General features: G+C 57.6%; 7 protein-coding genes across 7 annotated transcripts; 2 read left to right on the top strand and 5 right to left on the bottom strand.

The window, feature by feature from the left end:
* Position 1: 1 nt before the first annotated feature.
* Positions 2-1,746, bottom strand: NEM1 (Nem1-Spo7 phosphatase catalytic subunit NEM1; the record flags this gene model as incomplete). The annotated part of the gene is made up of 3 exons (XM_076679059.1): positions 2-357; positions 423-660; positions 745-1,746. 3 exons carry the CDS (start codon positions 1,744-1,746, stop codon positions 2-4), a joined length of 1,596 nt encoding a protein of 531 aa, XP_076533819.1.
* Positions 1,747-2,763: 1,017 nt separating this feature from the next.
* BUD14 (protein phosphatase regulator BUD14) lies at positions 2,764-8,023 on the bottom strand (the record flags this gene model as incomplete). The annotated part of the gene is made up of 4 exons (XM_076679058.1): positions 2,764-2,820; positions 2,896-4,526; positions 4,593-7,284; positions 7,352-8,023. 4 exons carry the CDS (start codon positions 8,021-8,023, stop codon positions 2,764-2,766), a joined length of 5,052 nt encoding a protein of 1,683 aa, XP_076533818.1.
* Positions 8,024-10,830: 2,807 nt separating this feature from the next.
* Positions 10,831-12,338, bottom strand: JCM15063_002727 (uncharacterized protein; the record flags this gene model as incomplete). The annotated part of the gene is made up of 3 exons (XM_076679057.1): positions 10,831-10,998; positions 11,062-11,481; positions 11,568-12,338. The coding sequence occupies 3 exons, from the start codon at positions 12,336-12,338 to the stop codon at positions 10,831-10,833; spliced, it is 1,359 nt and encodes a 452-aa protein (XP_076533817.1).
* Positions 12,339-12,753: 415 nt separating this feature from the next.
* Positions 12,754-13,860, top strand: JCM15063_002726 (uncharacterized protein; the record flags this gene model as incomplete). Its single annotated transcript, XM_076679056.1, has 3 exons — positions 12,754-12,900; positions 12,956-13,297; positions 13,369-13,860. 3 exons carry the CDS (start codon positions 12,754-12,756, stop codon positions 13,858-13,860), a joined length of 981 nt encoding a protein of 326 aa, XP_076533816.1.
* A 452-nt stretch (positions 13,861-14,312) lies between these two features.
* JCM15063_002725 (S8 family peptidase) lies at positions 14,313-16,956 on the bottom strand (the record flags this gene model as incomplete). Its single annotated transcript, XM_076679055.1, has 9 exons — positions 14,313-14,805; positions 14,865-15,305; positions 15,375-15,469; positions 15,537-15,621; positions 15,689-15,926; positions 15,991-16,047; positions 16,118-16,147; positions 16,209-16,613; positions 16,716-16,956. 9 exons carry the CDS (start codon positions 16,954-16,956, stop codon positions 14,313-14,315), a joined length of 2,085 nt encoding a protein of 694 aa, XP_076533815.1.
* A 939-nt stretch (positions 16,957-17,895) lies between these two features.
* MRPS35 (mitochondrial 37S ribosomal protein mS45 MRPS35) lies at positions 17,896-19,089 on the bottom strand (the record flags this gene model as incomplete). The annotated part of the gene is made up of 4 exons (XM_076679054.1): positions 17,896-18,177; positions 18,270-18,425; positions 18,504-18,716; positions 18,787-19,089. 4 exons carry the CDS (start codon positions 19,087-19,089, stop codon positions 17,896-17,898), a joined length of 954 nt encoding a protein of 317 aa, XP_076533814.1.
* Positions 19,090-19,346: 257 nt separating this feature from the next.
* SDH3 (succinate dehydrogenase cytochrome b subunit SDH3) lies at positions 19,347-20,208 on the top strand (the record flags this gene model as incomplete). Its single annotated transcript, XM_076679053.1, has 5 exons — positions 19,347-19,377; positions 19,447-19,498; positions 19,567-19,724; positions 19,858-20,031; positions 20,123-20,208. The coding sequence occupies 5 exons, from the start codon at positions 19,347-19,349 to the stop codon at positions 20,206-20,208; spliced, it is 501 nt and encodes a 166-aa protein (XP_076533813.1).
* Between the last annotated feature and the right edge of the window lie 1,795 nt (positions 20,209-22,003).

Genomic DNA, 22,003 nt, shown 5'->3' with positions numbered 1-22,003 from the left:
CTCAACGATCAGAATCTACAGAACGTTTCGAGTCTGGCCCCCGTATCGGATCCGGCATGCGAGATGCTGTAGACGTGAATGCCGATCGAGACGATGGTGGTGATGGCGGAGGCGTCGAAGTGGTCGACATGGTCAACCCCGAATTCCTCCTGCTTGTACTTCCTGCCAAGGGGAGTTTCGATGACGACGACGAAGAAGACGACATGGAAGGGTGTCCCGCTGTTCTCCCAAAGCCTCGCAACCCTAGCACTCTGCGAACATCGTTTGTGAATCGGAGAGAGTCGAGCATTGGCAACAGGTCGAGCAAACATTCGTCGTTTGGATCATTGATCCAGCCTTCAATTGGGATTCCGTTTGCTATTTCGATCGAGAAGATGTGTGAGCAAGGCGGACAAGAAGGTTGAAAGTCAGCGGGTGCTCACCTTGGTTGATCGCGTAGCTGACAGGCGAGTTGTCAACCAAACAGACTTTGGCGAGATCGGGATCGACGACAGTCAAGTCTTTCATGTAGGTACCGTTCTTAGCGAGACAATGAGCTCGGAACAGTCGGCCGCCGATCAACCCCCCTCGACCGTCGCCTCCATCGAGCCAATCGATGACCGGATCGGCGTACTCGGGTAGTGATGCCGTAAAGATGATGACAGTATACCACGAAGAAACCTGAAGCAAGAGATCAAATAAGTGATTGTCAGATCGCAAGTCCGGTGCAAGACGGGCTAGCAAGAACAAGGAGAGTTGACTCGCCTTGCGCAGAAAGAAATCAACCCAAGGCCGTTTGTAGACCGTATACATGGTACTCCGACCGTCGAGCACAACTTCGACCATGGTCGTCTTGAGTCCTTTCGGGACGGACCTGCGTCCGCCGATCGAGGTGGGTCTCGAAGTCGAGTGGATCAAGGTTTCGTCGAGATCGAGCACGAGGGTCTTGGGAGTCATTCGAGGCGGTGCCCGAATCGCTCGCGGGATCGTAGGAGCCGCCAGAGACGGTGTCAGGGAGGGAGAAGGGGGTCCCGAAGAAGGAGGGGTCGAAGTCTGCGCACGCCGGGTGATCGCGAGCGAGATGATGGTGTTTTTGAAGTGGCGGTGTGATGTTTGCGCAGACTTCTCAGGATCCAGGACTGGTTCGGTACTGAGAGACGCGAGGAGTGCATTCGAGTGAGGTCGCGGCGGGTAAGAGAGGCCAAAGAGGGACAAGAACCGTCGAATGAGAAGGTAGATGGAGGCTGTAAATCGGAATGGCCACGTCCGTGCGAGTCGAACCACAAATGGCCAAGACGGTCGATCGTCTGATGAGAGCGTGGAAGTGCCTTCTTTGCCGTGCCAGGCGAAGGTGGTGGTAACGGTCGTACTCTCCGGCGCGACGACGACCTGTTGCGACGGCTCGGTCTCTTCACCGGGTTCTGACGGAGCTCGAGATTTTCCCTTCCTGCTGCCGCTCCTACTGGGCGGCACGATCCCGATCCGAGGAGGTTCGCCTCTGCCATCGCTGACATACACCGCCTCAATCGTGTCTTGCGTCAGATCTCTCGCGGAAGGTATCCCTCGCTCGCTGCTTTCTCCGTCCGTATCGAGCACGTCAGCGGAGGATTCGAGTGCTTCGCCTGCAGTAGTGGGAGACGTTGTGTCGAGCGGGGTGGACGGGGAGCGAGGATGGTCGAGCGGAATCGGCAATTCCGACGTGCTCGCTCGCGGCGAGGGCGGAGGAGCGGGCCGTAGGGTCGAGAGAAAGTATGAGAGAGTGTTCATGTCGAGAGGGAGGGCCGAAGTCTAGTGCGAGGCCAACCGGGAGCGAGTTGGGGATGAAAACGCGCAATGAGGTCAATGAGAGTCGAAGCAGGGGTCCTGTTGCAGGATAGATTGCGAATCGGCAGCGATACGGTTGACTCGTGGGTGCTGGCTACTGCGAGTGCATCGGCGTAGGCTCGATCGGACCGAGATGAGCAGATGATGTGACGCCGCGAGTTGACGTTCTCCCGGCCGGCAAGATGCCTGAGGCTGCCAGTCGCGTCTTGGGTGACGAGTCGCGGTCGGGTTGCGAGGCGAAGGTGTTCCGAGGTCTGCGAGCGACTGCGATCGGACGCTGTCGCGAGCTCTATCGCGCTGTGGTGGGGGTCGATCACGCAGGGTCGGGTTGTTGGTCCTGAGCTGCTGTGCAGGCGAGCGATCGCGCAAGAGCAAGCTGTATGTCAATTGAAGGCAGAGAGGTTTGGGCGGCTAAGGACAGGAGTTCGAGGAGATCATGGCATCACCATCGGAAGTCGCCCGCGCCTGACGTCTCGCACGTGTTTTCGCCTTGGATCGCTCGCTTTACCGTCTTACGCGACACCAGTTGATCGCTCTCGTCGAGGATCTACGCTCACATTAGGAGGGCCGAGCTTGAAGCCGGACAAGCTTTGGAGGGACCCTGCGAATTGCGGGCCCAACGCACGACCCGCAATGCGCGCGACCCTCCCCCATGTCAGCACCAGCCTTCGCTCGACTCGGATCGCATAGCCGCAAGCCTACGTCAGCGCTAGGCACGGTGGAGGCAGAACCTAAAGGTTTCCGAGGGCTGCAACACTTTTACCAAGCCAAAAAAAAGTACGATGCGTTAAGGGAGAGGGAGGAGTGGAATCGGGGAGGATCTCGTGAGTACAGATTGAACGTAGAAGATAAGCGGTAGGAAGAAGGGTATAGTGATAGAGAGGGTTCGGAAAGAGAGACAGCACAGAAGAAAGAAACCAGGAAACAGGAGAAAGCTTATCTACCGCGCTCGAAACGATTCTAGGTATCAGCCGGTCGAGATGGTTTTTGGATGCGGAGCAGGACGGCATCGAGACGCTGCAAGAGGGGCCGCGAATCGTCGAGTCAGCGCCAGCATTGCAGAGTCTAGACAGGGCAGATAGCGAGACGTACGGATTCGAGCTCATTCAAACGCTTGAATCGAGCCTCGTACAGTTGATGCACTTCAGGCGAGACGTCAAGGTTCGACAAATCGCGACCAAACAGGGCTTCTCGCGCCGGGTCTCGATCATCGGTCCCTCGAGCAAGTCGAGGCGAGTCCTCGGCAGCGTTGACGATCGTCACGAGCGTATCGAACCCGAATTCGGCCGGATACACGATCGCGCGTCGGTGATTCGACGTTGCAGACGATGCAGGCGTGAACGAAGCGCCGGAAGGAGCTCGTCCGTTCGAGGAAGACGAGTTGACCGTGACCGGGGTCGAAGGCTGGTCGGTCCCGCTCGAGAGGACCGACGAGACTGACGCAATTGAAGCCTTTTTGCCGTGGTGTCCCTGTCGAGACGCGTTCGATTGCGATCGCGGACTCTGGTTGATGATCTGGTCGATCGTGGGAGAGTCGCGTCCGCCGAGTGGTGACAGCCGTCCAGAGTGCAGGGTGGCCGGGGACCGTCGGTCGGATGTGTTGAGCGGTGAAAGTCGACCGCTCAGGACAGCCGGCGATGCTCGTCCAGAAGGCGTCGCGCTGCCGGCCATGTACGATCTCGGTCGACCGATCGAGCCCGAGGGCGATGCGGCTCGTCGGAGCTTGTCTTCCTTGACCTTGGCGAGCACCCGGTCGAGACGTTCCTGTAGCGACTCGTTGAAGACCGGACTCGTGACTGGTCGGGGACCGAGGGCGTCTTGCAGAATATCGCCACCTTCGGGTCCTGTAGTCGGCTGAGTTGCAGGGGGCTCGGCCTGTCGGAACGAATCGGGAGCAGGGGTGTTGTCGAGACCAGCTCGTCGATACGGTCCACTTCCCGCGAGGTCGATATCGATGCGAGACGCGGTCACGGCGTTGATCGCGGCTTCTTCATCCTCGTTGTCTTCACCTGCAGAAGGGTCCTCGAGCGCGCGTTTCTCCTCGAGAGGTGTCTGCGGTGCTGTCTGGAACGATTCAGCGTCGGTTCCTGAAGCGGCACCAACTGTGAGCTTGGACGAAGCACGCGATCCCGGTCGACCCGATTGGGATTGCTGCACGTCAAGCTGCGACCGCGGTTGCGATCGACCTTGCGCCGACCGCCACTCGTTTTCAACAATGTCGCTGATGTCCGTTTCCGTGCCATCGTTATTGATGAACGAGTACCGCACATCGTCGTCATCGACGCGGGCGGACCGAATAGTCCCTTGATCGGGGATGTTGATGTCGATACCCTTGTCCGAATTCTTCTGAGCCGAGAGGATCGCTCGCTGGTTCGCTCGACTGGCGGCACGCTGCGCAGCGATGATGTCCCGTTGAGACGCTGGTGTCGACGAGGGATCACCCTGCTGCCCACTCTCCTTCGAGCGTTGTTGTCGCAGCTCGTCCAGCTCGTCGATTTTCGCGGGAAGAGGTCCTCCTGCGTAACCCTTGGAAGGTCCGCGATGAGCAGACCGCCGGATGATAAAGACGGGGTCGGTTTCCTGAATGTCGCCTGACGATCCAAGTATGAGTGTAGCATCGACCGATCTCCGTTTGAACTCTTTCGACGAGCGGTCGTAAGGCTTAAAGGCCGGAGGAGTTGAGTAGGCGTCCAAAAGTTTCGTCGATGCATTGAGGGTAGTTTCTGGTGATCGCGGGGTGAGTCAGCAGGCAACATCGCTGATGAGAATGGTTCAAGCTCCGAGCGTACCTTTGCCGTCTCGTTCGACAGCTAGGGTATACTTGACTCGTGAAATACTTCGGCGTTTCGAGACGCGGTCCTCTACCTCGTCTCCGCCATCGACAACTCCGTCGACAATACCGAATCGGTCGAGGCCAGCCTCGATCACGTCGGAAACGTTGGCATTTTTCGGGAAGAAGACGATTCTCTCGCGCGCGTTGGGCGAAACCTCCTCCGAATGATCAGAAACTCCGTTGCGCTGCTGGCGCTCGTGCAAGACCTGCTTGGGGATAATCGCGTTGGACTGGGGGTCGAAAACGACATTCTCGGGCAAATCGGAGGGGTGGATGAGCAATCGAACAGCGAATCTATAAGAGGTCTGGGAGTTGCTCGAGGCCGCAGCCGTAGGTGCGAGCGACTCGTTCCGCAGAGGCTCGCGATCCGCGAGCGAGGTGGGGTCAGTCGAGGCGGCATCAACGGAACGATTAGCTGAGGACGACGTTTGTCGATTCAGGTAGAACTTGACAGCCGAGTCATCGCTCCAGTCGTTCATGCCGAGGCGGGTGATGGCTGGGTTGAGACTCAGGTTGGACGATATCGAGTTGATCGAGCCGATCGAAGAACGCTTGACCGACGGCACCGCGAAAGATGATCCCGCTCCCGCCTTCTCCGACAGCTCTTCGAAAATCTCGAGAGGTCGTTCGCCGTCTTGTAGCGGTCGCTCGTCGCCTCCAAGCTCTTTCACGGTAAGGTAGAACTCTTCGTTGATGTCATAACCTGTGAGACGGAACCGCTGCATGGCCTGTTTGACGAGATCCGCCGACGTGGTGGACTGATTGAGCAGGACCGTTTTGAAGGTTGATTCGGCTTCGACATGCTCGCCCGCAAAGACGCGGAGAACGCTGAGCAGTGGCACGTCGAGCCCGGGAATACTCGGCGAGCCCATGAGACTGCCGGGACGTATCCGTTGTCCAGAGCCGGCATACGACGGCGACTGCGAGCCGCTTGCCGCGCCAGGGTTCGGGAGTTGCAGCGAGTTACGGCTACCCGAGTTGGTCATGCTGACCGAGATGGGAGCTGGCCGAGGCGCCATCGTGTTGGTGATGTCGCCCGGACCGCGGTGGACGCCATATTGGTGGTACAACGCCTGTTTCGCTTCGAGTTCTTGCTGGCGGAGGGTGGCGTCCGTCGAAAACAAGGATTCGACCGTGACCGAGTCTCGCTTCGATGGTGTAGACCCACCGCGTTCTGCCGAGCTTCGAGGTGATGATGGACTCGCAGTGCCGTTCCGTCTCGCGCTGTCCTCCGAACTTCGCGGTTCGACTCCTTCCTCGTCTTTGCCTCCCTTCTTCTTCTTGTCCTTCTTCCGGAATAGTCCGAGGATGCCTCCGCTTTTACGCTTCTTGTCTCCGTCTGCTGCTTCTCCAGACTGTCGTTTCTGCTTCTTCGACAACGCCGACGTTCCGTTGACGATCTCATTCGAAGAACCGTTAGACTGGAGAGAGGAAGCCGTCGTGACGGTCTCGAGCGAAGCAAAGGACATGTCGCCTTCGGGTCCTGGAGCACCGTAACCGCCATTGCTGGAATCGACACTTCGCTTCGAGACGTGTTCGTACAAGGTTTCTTCGCCGGCTTTCAGCGTTGGCTGCAGCATTCTGCTGAACTTTGGGTCTCGAGGGTCGACAATTTCGACGCCGCGTACACGAGTCGGAGTTCCGGCTGTCGGAGAGCTTGTCTTGATCTGATCCGATCGAGGCTGCGACGCGGTAGATTGATCGTCATGAGGGTTCTCAAAGTCGAATGTTGGGTCGCGAACGATCGAAGGGGTCGCAGTGAGTTTTTTGGTCGGTACGTTCGGATTGAATCCGTTCTCGTCGATCGGACGTCGGACAGATGAAGACGAAGTCGAAGTCGACAGTGTTCCATCGGTCGGTTGTCGAAAGTCGTTCGAGAAGGTTTGGCCTGGCGCCTGGTGCTCGGGACTGAGTGCTCTGCGAGCCTGTTGTTCCCGATCTCTCGCCCACTGTGCTTCTGCCATTGCCGCTTGCTGCTGTGCCGCGATCGCATGTTCTCGCTCCTTCTCCCAATGACTCTGCTTCTCCTGTTCCTCATCGTCCTCGTCACCTCCGAGATGTCCATCGTCTTCGACTGTTCTCAAGTCGTTGCTGCCATAGAGCGAGGTCCGACGAGTAGCGGCTCCTGCGGCTGGAGCTCCTCGTCGATCTTCCTCGAGGATCGGAGTTCCATGCTCGACCTCGCCATCGTCCGAGAATTCCGAGCCGTCGGGATGCATGTCAGTGCTGTGATGCAGGTGGTTGTGGTGCTGGTCTTCCTGGTAGTCGTGTCTGTGCATCGCATGCTCGTCGACCTCGTCATCGTACTCGACACCTTCTCCATCGTGCTGGTGGTCTAGCATCTCTTCGTCGTACTCGTCTCCATCTTCGTCGTATTCGTCCTCAGTCTCGCCCGTCGCAGAATGAGCATAGTAAGTCGGCGCCGTGAACAGGACGGTTTTGGCCTTGCTCGATCCAGCGCGCTCGACTGGCGACATGTTGCGAGGATGATCTTTGTGCGATGGCGAGGCGATGATACCCTTGGCAGTCGGGTGCTGCGAAGCATGAGGGTGAGGCTGTTGCGAAGGAGGAATTCGATCGGCGAACCGAGTCTGAGCAGTCGAGGAAGTAGGACCGGTAACGACATCTTGTTGTGTCGCGCTCGTGAGCTGTGCATGGTTTCATCAGCGCTGTTCCATTCAGCAAGGTGAAAGAGGCTTTTTCGTGGAAACTCACGTCCACGTTGCGATGCTTGTTGAGGCGAGCCAAACGCTCCCACGGTGTCTCGATGTTCTCTGCCGGGATGTAGCCGATCGCCTGGGTCTTGAGCACTCTGACTAGCCACCAGTACGAGTTCGAGTCGTCGAGCAGGAGGAGTTGATCGCCTTTCACGACCGAAGCCTGACCATCAACGGTCGCGAGGAATGTGTGTAGCGCATACACGAGATTGAAGTCAATGTCCTCGTCCGGAATGGACGGGGAGGACGAGAGCGAGTCGCTGAACGAGCCGGAGTCGTCTTCGAGGTCCTCCTCTTCGCCCTCTTCTCCGTCGTGGTCGTGATCATGATCGAGACCTTGCTCGCCTTGCAGGTCATGGTGGTGGTGATGGTGATACTGACGTGCGTTGTGAAGCGCTTCCTCGACCTCGTCGCCCGAATCTGCACCTTCGACTGGCGACTCTTCACCTTCGAGGATGTCCATGGCCTGGTTCTGTGCTTCCCGGTATCCGTACGGCGCGGGGTCTCTGTACCCGTGATGAGACTGCATCTGCATCTGCTCGACTGATTCGTGACGGGCCCCTTGCGAGTTGTACGAGATTCCTGGTTTGCGCGACTGCCGAGGTGACGCGTGGAGAGACGTCGGACCTTGGTGCTGTAAGGACGACTGGATGTCTCCGTACGATGGCATTCACCTGCGCAAACACGACCAGCTATGCAGGCGGGGAGGGCTCCGAGTCGCGTCAAGTTGGCGGCCAGACGTCGTGCGGCGTGTCTCGAGTGATGAGCTGCAAACCTGCAAGGCAGAGTAAGCGCGACCACGCACGCGCGTCAGTCGGCAGGTCGAGAGTTGCGGTTCAGTGATGAAATCGCACCGCGCGTTTGCCTTGCACACGCCAGTCGCCTTGGTTCAGACGGGGCACCTCTGAGCGAGTATGCTGTACTCGGACGCGCGCTGCTGGACTAGCCGGTATTTGGAAGCCAAAGAGTGCGGGTCCTTCTCGGCTAGCCCGCGTGCGCGCGCGCATCTTCACCGCGTTGTTGTCTTCTCTCATCCGCCGGGTAGCTCGCGCCAAATGATGCCACTCTACGGGCTACGCTTCCATCCCCCCGTTCATTCCGAGCTGCCTCACGTGACATTTGCAGTCCGCCCATATAGTCTTTGAAGCTTTGTATGGGTGTTGTTGCGTCGATGCCTCACGAACCTTCATTACGGTTCCGGAGATATGACGTTGCCGAACCCTGTAGCCCACTCTGTCCCGGAAGCAAACTTTGCCTGCAGCCGCTGTGTTGCCCTTCGGTGGCCCGTGCATGCGTCCGCGCACCGGGCGTCGACTGCATAGCTCGGACCTCGCGAGCGGTTCCTTCGAAGCTTCTTCGACCCGCTTGGCTCTCTCCCTTCTCTAGTCATCTTTCGAGTATGCCGGACAATCATCATTCCCCCCACCGCTCTGGGGATTATCAGGTCAGCGACTTTGTAATCGGCGTGGTCCCTTCTGTTCTCTGAGGCTGTCGCCTGCATACAGCAAGCTCATACCTCCGGCGATGACGGCCATAATCATCACAAACCGATCCGAAGAGCACATGTACGGGGACGCCGGGAGAGGCGACCGCAGGACCAACTGCCCCGCCTCGACACTCGATCTCAAACTCGATTTCAATCTCGCAATCTGGGCTCGAGAAGCGGTCAGACTTCGCGCGAGAACACTCCAGACGATTATTACGTAAGAGTGATATTGTTACGCGGTTGATGCTTACAGGATGTTTCCTGAGGGCCATTCTCTTCTGCGGCAGCCACCGCAACACCGCGCACGCGCCCATGCGACGTCAGTTGAACCGACGTCAAGCGGGACCTCGGCCAGTAGATCTCCCGTAAGGTTCAGACCCGGCTTTTATATGTATTTGGGCTCGATTGACCGATCTCACGCTCCACAGATCCCGGATATTGGGTTCTATAGTGGAGATGGACCGCACTATGCAAGCATCCCGGGGCCTTTCAATCCTGTGCGCCGGGATTCGCCTGTGAGTCTACCTCTATAACCGCACGGTCATCGTTCTCCAAGCTATGCTTCTTACGCATTGCCCGGCGCGAGGCAGCCGCTGTCGCGCGCCACTCAAGTCGCCACCACGTCAAGCAGCCATCCCCACGGAACTGCCGAAGAAGGGGTATGACTTGCGGTCGCCTTGTTTGCGGTAAAACTTCTAGCTGATCACTTCCCTCGCTGCTATCAGGGTCTACGGTATGATGAGGCGACGCTTGCGAGGCGTATTAGGCCCGCCTCGACTCCCGCTTCTCCAGTAAGCTCTAACCCCTGACTCGTCACACACGGGAACATAGGGTGACAAGAGACCTCCTATAGGCCACACCTATTATGGATCTCAGCTCTTTGATAATGTCTCCATTCAACTCTCACGAGTCTGCGGCCCGTGCGCATCTTGGCAGACCGACTTCCCCTTCAAGAGACTCGACTGCTGTGCTGCACAGACCCTTTCTAAACGCAAACGCGAGTCGTGCTGATCAATACCACTCGACAGGTCTCACCGATTGGCTTCGATCTCGACGCCTTTAATCGTGTGCCCTTCAACCCGTACGAGGTTGTCCCTCCGCCTGCTCGCCATAGTCGACCCCGTCCGCAATCTCGATCCCAATCGCGTTCATCGAGTACAGAAACCGCCCGTGACGGCGGCAACCCGAGCCAATCCGCGCTGGGAAACATGGATGCTACCCATCCGAGGCGAGGAGTACGCGATATTTCATTTAAGCAACGAGCTCGCACAGGATCCTTTCTGACTTTAAAACCCTCTCGTCTCTCGTCAAAAGCAACTTCGCGAGCGATCGCGCTCGCGGCCCCCGAGTGCAGGGACCGTCGGGGACAGCCTACAGCCGGGACCCTTTGTGGATGCTGAATTTGACAGAGCGATGAGAGGAGGAGGTCATCATATTCCCGACGTCAGTATCAGGCCGGCAACATTGACTTTTAGCTATGAAGCAACCGAAGCTGATGCCCTGTTTCGCTTGGACTTTCCAGACGCGTCCACCTTCTGTAGTGACCCTGCCACGGTATACGCGTCCTCCAAGCTATGCATCCGACGTACGGGAACATCCGCTACATGACCCTCTACCCCATGACCCAGCAGGGCGCATGTCTACCCTTTGGTCGGATCCGTATGCTCCCGACGCCTTCATCGACGGGTCGTCAGAAGACGAGGAAGGAAGCCGCGGGAGTCAAAACGGTTCGGAAAGGTCCGGAACCAACAATGCATCTCGTGGTTCGTCCAGCGGCAGAGGCTCCAGAAGGCACCCTTGGCGACGGGTCAGGTAGCACGCAGTTGAATGAGGACTGAGTCGTTGAGACACCTGCCCAAGAGCAGTGGCAGCACTCGAATTTGTATTTTTCGTATTGTTGACGCCAGCTTGAATTCTCCCGATTTTCTCAAAGTCAGTTCAATGGTGGCCAGAGAGGTACAACTTGCAGCTCTGGGACAGAGACAGTCGCGCTACGAAACAGGCTCGACGCCAATCTCCTTGAACTTGGGTTTGCCCCTCGCTCGCACTCTCGCTTCGGCAAGGGTCGCCTTCATCTCATCCATGACTATCTTCAAGCTGTTCACTTCCTCTTCGACACTCATCTCGTTCGCCGAGAGATGGAACCCGACCATTCCAGCCTGATCATCGACAAAGAGTCAGTGCTGTTGCAAAGGCCCGCTCGGACCTCGATCGACACTCACGCTAAAGTGTCCCACATTCGCCTGATACTCTCTCAAACTATACCTCGTTTGTTCCAAATCTCGACTGACTCCGGACACGACATTCGAGCTGATCATGGTCAGGTCGAGGTCGCGCCTGAGCTGCTTCCCTTTGCCGCCCTGCAAGTCCGCGATCGTTTTGATCCAGGACCTCGATTCAATCTCGTATTGCTGGTAAGCCTTTTCCCTCTCGAGACCGTCAAAGATGCGCTTTGACTGCTCCGTCGCGCGGGCGGCGGTCGGTATCGCCTGATCGAGCGAAGCCAAGAGGTCATTGAGCGAAGTCGAGATGCGGTCAAACAACGAGTCGAGCAGCTTGGTAAGCTCTTCTTGTTGTTTCGGACTGCTCGTAGGCGAGAGTGCCGCTTGAGAGATGGCGTTCTCGAGTCGAGTGAATTCGTGCTGTTGCAACCGGGATCAATTCGCAAATTGTTTCGAGATGGCAACAGGTCGCAACAAGCAGCGCGCCAGAAGAATCGAGGACTCACGACGATCCACGTGAACGCGCTCATGCCTTGGGCGTTCAAATCGATGACCGAGTCTTTCACTTCGCGCATGGAGTCGCCCAAACTGGCCAATTCGGTCGAGATGAACGCTCGATCTTCGATCCCGCGCGAGTATCGGATCGCGGTCGCGAGTTCCCAGATCTCGACCGGGTGCAATGCGAGCGCGGTCGATTCCTCTGCTGACCCGAGCTTGAGCAGGTGGTCGAACACGGTGAGGGCGTTCTGGGCGCGGAATGTGGTCGTGCGCACCGCTCTGCTGATGTGGGCGTAGTTTGACGAGCATCCTCGACCGAGAATCGCGCAGGTCAAAGGCGCGAGCGAGACGGAGGGCAGGTGCTGGAGAGGAATGCTCAAGCGAGACAATTGGGCGAGAGCAGGTTCGAATGAAGGGAATACGGGGATGTACGAGTAGAGGAGCGAGCGCAAGTAGGTTATCACGAAGAAGAGAGCCACAAAGGGGAGTAAGTAGAGCGCGAAGGGTAGGAGCAGGCCGAACGCGCGCAGGGTCGATGCGGCCAAGTTGAAAACAGATTGCAAGATCGCAAGGCGTTTCGTGCGCCCAGACTGCTTAGTCGCTCTCGGGACGCGTTTTGTCGGCTCGTCATCATCGTCGGTGGCCCACTCGTCGTGCGCCGTGCCCTTGCGAGAGGAGCGTCCTACCGATGACGTTTGCGACTCGCTCGAGCGGGGCGGCTTCTTGGGAGCAGATCGTCGCTTTGAACTCGGAGCAGTCGGCGAGTGGGTGATGCTCATCGTACGGAGTAGCTTGGGGCTTCGCAAGGAAGCGAATAATGCCTCGAGCGACCGTCGAGCCTCGGTGAAACGACAAGAAGATCGGATCCGTCGGACGTCGAGGGAAGGATTCCCTCGGCGGGAATGGGGAGACAAAGGGGACAAAGGGGACAAAACGGACAAAGTGAAGGACAAAGTGAACGGTGCTTCCTTTGTGTGAGCGGCTAAAGTAGCGGTGACGTTGTAACTCCGCCGGATCGAGGGATTCTCCCCGGACACGCTTGAACAAATAGAACGGGTGACCAGGGAATGTCGAGTATAGTGCGAATCAATTGCGCAAGCTTTTCCCGAGCGTTACGAGCCACGAGGCGGCACAGTACTGGTATCAGAAGAGTGAGGCGATGCATCTCCTTCTCTCAATATCCTCATTCAACCAATGCAACTGTGTGTCGCATGTTCATCGACTCTAGACTCGAATCGATCCACCCCTGTCGAATCTGAGAAACCGAGCGAGCCCATCACCTTCGGATGCGGCCATGTTCTCTGTCGCCACTGTGCTCGCTCTCGCCGCTCCCTAGCCAAGGTATGTCAAGCTGTAGCATTGTTCACCGGTCCGGCTGATCATCCTTACCCGGCAGGCGTGTGTGCTCTGTCAATCGGCGCATGACCTTCTCTCGACGACCTCCACTCGATCGCGACCTCAACAGTCCCACTCTGGTAACCTACCTGTCTACACGCTCGACACGGAAGCAAAAGACTTTGTACTAGGAGACGAGTCTGACGATGAAGGAAACCCTCCGCAAACACCGCCACCTGGACTCGACCCTTCCGAAGCCGATCTGCCGCCAGCCTACGACGACGAGACCGTCAAGAATGTGACCGAAGCTTCGCAAGAGAAGCAAGCCGAGGAGCAATGCAATTTACACTACATCAAGCCAGAAGAAACCCTACTCGGCTTGTCGATGAAGTATCGAGTAGAGGTGAGCATTTCCCTCGATCGCTCGCCCTTGGCCCGTTGTGCTGCCTACTGATTTCACGTTCCAATACATAGGGACCCTTGCTGTGCTCGATGAACCGCTTGCCCATCTCGACCCTCTCGACGACCCCCCACTTGCTTCATACTCTCCCGTTCCTTTTACTCCCGCCAGGCGCGACGCCTTCGACTTCGACGACCCCTCTACTCCCGCCTGCACAAGAACGTCGACGATTGATCATCCGTCGGTTCCAAATTCAGACTCGATGCTCAGACTACTCTGTCGCACAGGCGTACGTCGATCAAGTGTTCAAACAACGAGAGGATGAAGCCGAGTGTGTACGAACGAATCGAAGAGCACGAGGACAATTTGCAGATGTCGTCGAAGTGAGAGAAGGAGGTGAACTCGAGCAAGCAACCGAAGCTTACCTCGCTGATGAACGATGGGAACGAGAACAACGAGAGCACGCTCGAGGCAAAGGCAAAGGCTTGTTCGGGAGCAAGATCAGGAGCTCGGGTCAGGTTGGAACCGCGGGCCAAAGTCCGACTGGGTCTTCGAGGTGGTCATGAATTCCCGACACCTCGAGCGCTCGCGGGCTATGTGAAAAGACTCTCTCTCCTGTTTTTCTTTCCTCTTTTACTGTTGTTGGCACACTTTTACTTCTTACGTACTTCTTACCAGGATTGTTGCATTCCAAATTTTCCTTTGTTCGTGAACTTGGGCTACAACAGGAAGGAGAGGGGAAAGGAGAGGGTTCCAAAGGATTCTGCGCTCGGATCTACCCTGAAGCGAGAGACAAATATATAAAAAAATGGGAGCGAGGTGGATGAGGAGGGGGGGCAGCAAGTCGAGTTGCGTCTAGTCGAGTAGTACATCTCCAAGCGGAAAGGGAGGTTTCAGCGCCAGAGCAGGCAACTGATTCAGGAGGGCACGAATTTGAAAGATCGAAGGTGGGACGAAGGCGAGAGTGTCTTTTCCAGCATGGCGGGAGAGAAGAGAATGAGAGAGAGACAGGAGCGATTTATGCGAATGCCAACCGTCTCCGGACTGGTGCACGGGTCGTGATGGGGAGGTCATGGAAGAGGGTCGAAGTCGCGTTCGCGAGCGCGTTTTGAGCGAGAGTCGTGTTCTGACCGAGGTGCGCCGACATTGTCTCCGATGCGTGCATCGTCATCCTCGAAGCGATGTTGCCGCCTTTCGTCACGACACTCGTCGGGTGGCCCATAGCCTGCTGAACGCGCGTCTGGTTGAAATTCTTGGCGTCGTACGCAGCGTTCGGGAGCGCAGGAGGTGGAGCGGGAGCGGGTGAAGGCTCGGGTTTGGGCGGTGGCGGCGGCGGTGGCGGGAGTGGTGCCTTGTACTTGCCGGGCTTGCCCCAGTCGAAGCAAGTGTCGTTGAACTGACGACAGTTGCCCGCGACGAGATTCACGGTGCCGTCTTTGAGTCCCTTGATCGTGTTGGGCGTTGCAGCCTTCATGAGCGCTGCAGCCATGACCGCGGGAGGTGCGTTACCCCTGAAGAACACGGCGTGTCAGCTTTTTCGTTCAAGCCAGGATGTAGCGACAAGACTCACCAAGTCGAGATGAAGTACGCAATCAGCCCAGCGACTGCGGGCGTACTCATCGAAGTGCCGGACAATGTGGCGGATGCAGCCGTGTTGCCGATGAATGCGCCGAGCACGTTTACGCCTCCCGCAAACAGCGAAACGACGACACCGGTGTTCGAGAACTTGGCGATCGTGTCACTTGCATCGATGGCGCCTACGGTCACAGCGTAAGGCGAGCGACCGGGAGAATAGGAACTGGCATCTGCACCTGCGTTGCCTGCCGCGACGACGAAATGGATCCCTTTCTTTGTCGCTTTCTTGACGATGGCGTCAAGGGCCGAGTTGGCGGGGAATGACGCCGAAAGCGAAATTACCGAAGGCCGTTTCGACTTTTTCGCGAGCTTGAACACCAACGCGACTCCTTTGATCACGCTACTTGCTGTACCGCCTCCAGAATCGGTGAACGTTCTAGCAAGAAGGTTCCGCTATCAGTCTCGCAGCGACAGACAGCAAGGAGGACAAGGGAAAAGGGCTCACTTTATGCTGATGATATTCGCCTTTTTCGCCGACCCGTAGGTTGTCCCTGCAGCAACGGATGCGCAGAAGGTACCATGGCCGTTTCCGTCGGCGATCTGCTCGGTTACAACGCACGTCAGCGCAAGGATGGGAGACTTTGATCGAGACTGAAAAGAAGCTTACGCCTAGACCGATGTTTCCGCCCACTTTGGCGCGACCTGCGAACTGGAGGTGACTGACGAAAACTCCAGTGTCGAGAACATAGATGCTGCAGATAACGAAAAAGTCAAAGCTTCAGCGCTCGAGCAGCAATCAGGAGCGGAACAAATTCGTACTCGACTCCTCGTCCAGCCGTGCTGTTGAAGAAATATGTCGAAGGTTTCGGGATCGACACATTCGAAGAAAGACGAGCGATGTTCCACGGCGCTTTTGGCTGCTGCTGGATGAAGGTCTTTGCAGCTGAACCAGGTAGCGGACCTCCAGCGATCTGACCGTCGTCGTCGGTCGCGATACTTTCGACCATCGGAGACGCGAGAACCGTCTCGTAAATGACGCCTTGTAGGACCGCGACATCTGCAAAAACGGCAATGGCGTGAGCTTGGTCCGACAGGCTTTCACGCAAAAGAGCGCAACTGACACATTCCCGCTCCTGCATCGCTCCAGGAAACGCCTGCGTTCTCGCCGTCCGAAGTCCCTGTCAAAGGCGCCATGCAGATGTCAGCGTGTGTGTCTTCTGCCGCCGGCAATCGTTGAAATCCGCTCACCTGTCGGGCCATCCCACGGACCGCTCATCGCTGTTCGCAAGGAAATCGTTCAGCTTGGACCCTCGAGCAGATACGCGAAAGCGCGACGTACCACCGCCCGTTCCATCATCATCGCCCGAGTCACCGCTGCCAGAACCACCCGCGCCCGCGCCACCTCCAGCTCCTCCAGAACCGTCACCTCCGTCACCGCCTGTGTCCGAGCCGCCTTCACCTTCGCCGGATCCTCCTCCGCCCGCACCTGCACCTCCGCCCGCTCCACCCGAGCCATCGCCGCTGCCGTCACCTTGATCACCTTGATCACCTTCGTCGCCACCAGCTCCGCCACCTCCCGCACCTGCACCAGCGCCAGCGCCAGATCCATCATCACTGCCATCGCCGCCGCCTCCGCCCCCAGCTCCTCCCCCAGCTCCTCCCGCTCCGCTGCCATCTGTTGGTGCTGCTACCGGAGCGTTCGTCGGGAAGGGTGATTCGGGTCCACCGTTCTCCGCTATCCCCTCTGTGCGCAGCGAAGTGACCGAGAGCGAGATGGTGATTTGAAAAGAAAGAAGTCAGTCGGCGGTCCAGATCGAAAGAGTCGAGGCTTTCGCTTCTGACTCACGGGACAACCAGGCAATATGAGAGGCAAGGTTTGCGCCTGCAGCGAGCACGACGACATAGGTCGCATAGGGACCAGGTCCGTCGACTGCACGTCGACCGAGCGAGGGGCGTAAGCGGTATGGGAAGTCCGAGTTCGAAATATCCGAGTGAGGCCAAAGTCGTCGTACAGGGTCGATGGGCGAGGCGTGTGCGACGAACGAGAGCGAAACTTGGATTAGAAAGAAGAGGGTCGATGCCAGCATCCGAAGGTTCAGGTGTAGTCAGATATGGTGTTGGACGGACTGCTGACGGACGCCCGCGTACCGTGCTGTCCTGGAAGGGGGAGGGAGGTAGTCGGGAAATGATTCTGGAAGGAAAGAGAGGACCAAAGCCTCTGGAAGGGGGGAAAAAGTAAGGCGAGGCGAACTGGGGCCGCAGGCGGGACGCTCGGGGGGAGGCGAGTCGACGGACTTCTGAATCTTCGACGACTTTGGCAGGCGGCTCCGCCGAAACGGGTATAGAAGTCGTCAGAACGTGAAATTCGAGGGAAAACGTGGTATCGTCGGATCGACCGGAAGCCGCGCTCGCGTGCTCCTGAGCAGTCGTGTCCCGCATTGAACCGTCTCGATCACTCGCGTGCAACTGCCGATCACTGAGCGGTGGGTTCGCGGGCGCGAGGCTGGCGGTCGAGAACCAAATTGACCTCTGAGCGAAGCTGAATGGCTTGAGACGTACTGCGTCTCCAGGTAATCCACGTCAGTTCGACTACGTCTCGTCGCTCGAATTGGAAAGTGAAAGAGACTGCGCCGTCAAAATGCTCTATTATGATGGTATGGTGAAAGAGAGAAGGCTGTCCCGCTCCCTCCTCGTGCTCGCGTGCGTACCAGGCGGTTCTTGATGTTGCCACGATATCGAGAACAATAGAACAGTCCTTACTGTCGCCGTCGAGCAAATCCAAATTGGGCAGATCAAGATTTCGTCGAACCCTGTCTCACGTCACGGTTCAAAGTTGTCCGTTAGCGTCGCCACCCGACAGTCAACCGTGGCCTGATACGTGCTCGCGTTTGCGATTTCGATGTGACACGACTGGATGATCTGCGAATCCTCTGTTCATCTCTCGTTTCGGGATGCCAGGAGATCACGATTTCGTTTCGGGGATCTTATGTCGATATTCCTTGCAGGTTGCGATATGTCGGGAAAATCTACAGAGCTGCATCCTTGGATTGCGGCTGTTTCTGCGCTGGCTGGCCTCGCCTGGTCCTCTTCGAGTCGAAGCTCTTTGCCATCTCCTGCCCTTCTTTGGTGCCGCTGAGATCAGAGAAGACAGTCGCGGCTCGGCCTGGACGCGAAGCTGGAACGACCTGGATCCTGGAAGAAGCTGGGCTGGAACTCGGCGTCGCGGAAGAGAGCGAAGGTACCGAGTCGAGGGGAGCGGCGCGCTTAGGGATACGAGCGAGAAGTGGAAGGAACACTGGCGAGTCGCCCTGGTGGCAGACAAAGACCAAGCAAGGTCGTAAGAACCTCGTCAGTGCAGAGCTCAAAGAGCGGTCGGCAATGAGAATGTCCAAGCGCTCACAGCTTCAACGTCGACCATCTCGAAAACGGTCTTCTTGCTTGCGAGCGTCGGTTCGACAGGATCCGGCGATTCGAATCCGCGCCAGTTTTCTCCTGGTTGCCGCACACCGAGGTGCGATTCCATTCCCTTCAATAGCTCGGTTTGAAGCGTTCGTCCCTGAGGAGAACAATTCAGTCAGACAACGCACGCATCGATCCAAGCTCGGGAAGAAGCGCGGATGAACCGCAAGCTTACTTCGGACTTCCAGCTCTTTTCCAATTCCTTCAGCCGGATGATGGCACGCACTCGGTCCATCGCGACGCCGAACTTGCTGCTAACTGCGCGCACCACCTGGGAGTCGGTAGCGTCCTTGATTAGGATGTTGTGCACATAGGCGTTGTAGATCTTGATCTTGATTTCGTCTGCGAGAGGAGGACTCGGGTTGAAAGTCGGGTTCAAGGGGAAGGGCTGTCGGATACAAGGGTGATCAGCGGACCAAGCCCTTGCGGAGCTCACGAGGTAGCCCAGCTCGACTCACGCTGTCGCCGATCCAGTTGGTGCGACCTTGGATGCCTTTGCGATACCTTGCGCCCTCGCCGCTCAACCAGGCGTTGTACCCTCTTCCCAGCGCCTTTGCCGGACCGGTAGCTTCAGCTGGAACGTCTCCAACCTGTGCGATGTCTGCGGCTGTCTCTGAACCGGTGACTGCTTCGGATTTCGACGGTTCGATATGTTCGGCGGGAGGTTGCGCCAAACCTCGCGATGTCGAAGCGAATGCGCGCGCGAACGGTACTGCCCGGGGACCGATTGCTGTTCGTAGGGTCGGCAGGCTCATAGACATTGTTACGGTCGCGAGCTATGGAGGCAGCACCGGCGAGAGATAATGTTCGCGAAGTTCGCTGCCATCAACAAGTGAGACACTCTATTCGGACTCTTTTTGTGACGAGTAGCGCGCTGGAGAGGACGTATATAGCACTAATACATGATCTCGGGTACCACGAGATCGCGCTCAGAAAAGACCCGAAAGTCGACATTGCGGGAGTTCCCGAACATCTCGCTTGACACTGTTCCGCCGCACCCGTCCACCACATCGCGAATATGCAAGCACTGGCCCGCCAATCCCTCCGAGGTACGTGTTCTGCTTCGAGAATCCGCTCGCGACAAGCGGCAACCAACGCAGAAGTGCTTGCTCCCGCAGGACAAGTCCTCTCCCGATCGCTCGTGCAGCCGGTGGCCGCCGTCCAAGCCAGGTTCGCTAGTCTTTGCACGTATCGCTCTTGTTACTCAAGCTTGACATGAATTGCTCACTCCGGTGCAGGCATGTCTCGACGCAGTCGCTGTCCCAAGCCGACAACCTCGCACTCCTGAACGAGCAGCGAGCCAAGCGACCGTCCTCGCCGTGGCACATCTACCAACCTCAGCTCACTAGTATCTCGTCGATTGCGAACCGCGCTACCGGCGCTGGTCTCTCGGTCGGTGAGTGCTCGCTTCGCCTGCCCCTCTTGCCGGATCTCGATGGCTGCTGATTGGCTCTCCCCGCCTTTCGCTCGATCCTCCTTCCCGCTCTCTCCCACAACTTGTGCTCGGACTTGCTCGTTCTGATGTCTAGGCTTCTACGGAATCTTCCTCGCCCACCTTGCCGGAGTCGACTCGACGACGATGCTCGACACCTTCGCTTCCCTCCCCGGGTGGATGCAGCTCTCGACAAAGGCGTTGATCGCTGGCCCTGCCGCGTACCACACGCTCAACGGATTCCGTCATCTCGGATGGGACACCGGATACTGTACGCTGCCTCTCTTTCCGGCGAGAACCTCTTCAAGCATCGAGGGCCAAAGCTGACTCGTTACCGACCGCTTCTTTTGCATGGCGGACAGTCTTGAACCTCAAGACTTCCTACATGGCTGGATACGTTGTGCTCGGTGCGACCGCCGTGTCGACTGCCGGTCTCCTCGCTCTGTGAAGAGTTCTCACTCGATCCGTTTTCATGTTCCGTTCAGTTGTTTTTGCCCCTTCCCTCTCCTGCCTCGCCCTGTAACCAAATTCACATTACCACCTCCGATCTGCTTCTTGATGGAAGCAGCATTTCGAGCGCGAAACGGTATCGTCGACGTCTGGCTCCGGTTCTCCAGGGCAATCCAGTCAGTGACCTTGCTACTCGCAGCTTTGGTCTCGTCTGTCGATCGTCTCGCCTCTACGCAGTATGCCTCAGCCCAGCCTCCCTCGCGCAGACCCGCCAAGCTTCATACGCGCTACTGCGGTGTAGAGCTCTCAGTGACCGGCATCAAACGGCTGACAGAGGCGCTGAACATCGATAAACTTTGCAGGACGGACGATCAGCTTTGGCGAACGTTAACATCTTGTATAGCTTCGCCGAGAATCCAACAGGATTCGGAACCGTGCGCGGGACGGCCAGCTTGCATTGCTGTCAAGGTCTTAGCTGCGCAAAAAACATGCTGATTCGCGCTCAGTGCTGGCTCGATCTGTGCTCTGCTGTCGCAGTCGCAGTCACCAAAACGAGGGATGTGCGGAAAAAGAGAAGGTCATGATCGACGCGCACGTACTCGCATTCGTGTTTTCTGAAGAATTCACTACAGTATGTACTACTGTATGTTCCGCCCATCGACGCGTAAAACGGGACAGGTCCTCGGTTGAGCTGTGCGAAGTCCGAGAAACCAGATTCGACCTCGATCACAAACCCCGCGGTCGGCGTGCCCCCCGAAAATTCCAGGGTTGGCCAAGGTTGGCGATCCCGCACGCGACTGAACCTTCTCTTCAGCCTTGAACTCGATCGCTCCCGCCAGCAACAGTCCCTGAGCAGATCCGCCGACGACTTGCGAGCGCGATCGACGCGCGCCTTGCCCACCCTGAACGACTAAAAGGTGAGTGTGCACGCGCAGACGCGCGACTCCGATAGGCCATCAGTCAACATGCACAGCGACCGGGATCGGCAGCAACGGGTTTCTGCGCTGTCTTTTTAAAGCGATCGCGGGACATGGACGAGCTAGTACGCTTTGCCGGGCGTTTGGGAGCAACGTATCTAGAGGCGGAGAGGACTGTGCAGGATCGTCAAGTGGGGGGGCCGCAGGACGTTCCAAGGTTGGTGCAGAAGATCGACGGGCGGAAGCTGCTTGTATGTGTGCACCTGCCAGAAGGAGCAGTTGCAGCGAGGACCCCTGCACGAGAACGCTCGGAAGACCCACTCGCGCGTGAAACAATCGTCGAAACCGAAGAATCTGACTGACCTTCATTCCCTCCGCTCACTTCTGGTGGTAGTGTCCGTACGCTTCGAGCACTTCCAGATCGCTGTCAGGCCAGAGAACCATCGACCGAGCGGGGCACCTCAAATCGTGACGAACGACGCTCATCAGATCAGTCTCTTTCGCAACTTTGGTCCAACAACACGCGTTCCCGCGCTTCGTCCACCCTTGCATCCCTCCTCCAAGAAGGAAGCGCCTCGTACGATACCTCGATCACGGTCCTCCGTCTGTCTGAGCACGCCTGTCCATCTCCTGTTCGAGCTTCCCTTGCGGCGCGCATACCTCTTTCAGGAGCATCCGCTGCGCCTGCCGTCTGCCTTTGCCGTCTGAGGTCATCGCCCGGTGACGTCGCCTTTCAATAGCGGTTCTGCAGTGCTCTCGATCAGTCCGATGGTACGTTGGTTGTCCTGTCTTTCTGCTCCAGCCCTCGCCATTGTTCGCTGTCGCAAACTGTCTTCTTGGCGCGACTCACGCCTCGGTCCACCTTGCTGACTCCCT

This window comes from Sporobolomyces koalae (genome assembly GCF_050403365.1).
Source record: "Sporobolomyces koalae JCM15063 DNA, S_koalae_JCM15063T_v1_ctg19, whole genome shotgun sequence".
Lineage (NCBI taxonomy): Eukaryota > Fungi > Basidiomycota > Microbotryomycetes > Sporidiobolales > Sporidiobolaceae > Sporobolomyces > Sporobolomyces koalae.
Note: the sequence above shows the minus strand (reverse complement) of the source record. Positions and strands in the feature narration are given on the sequence as shown.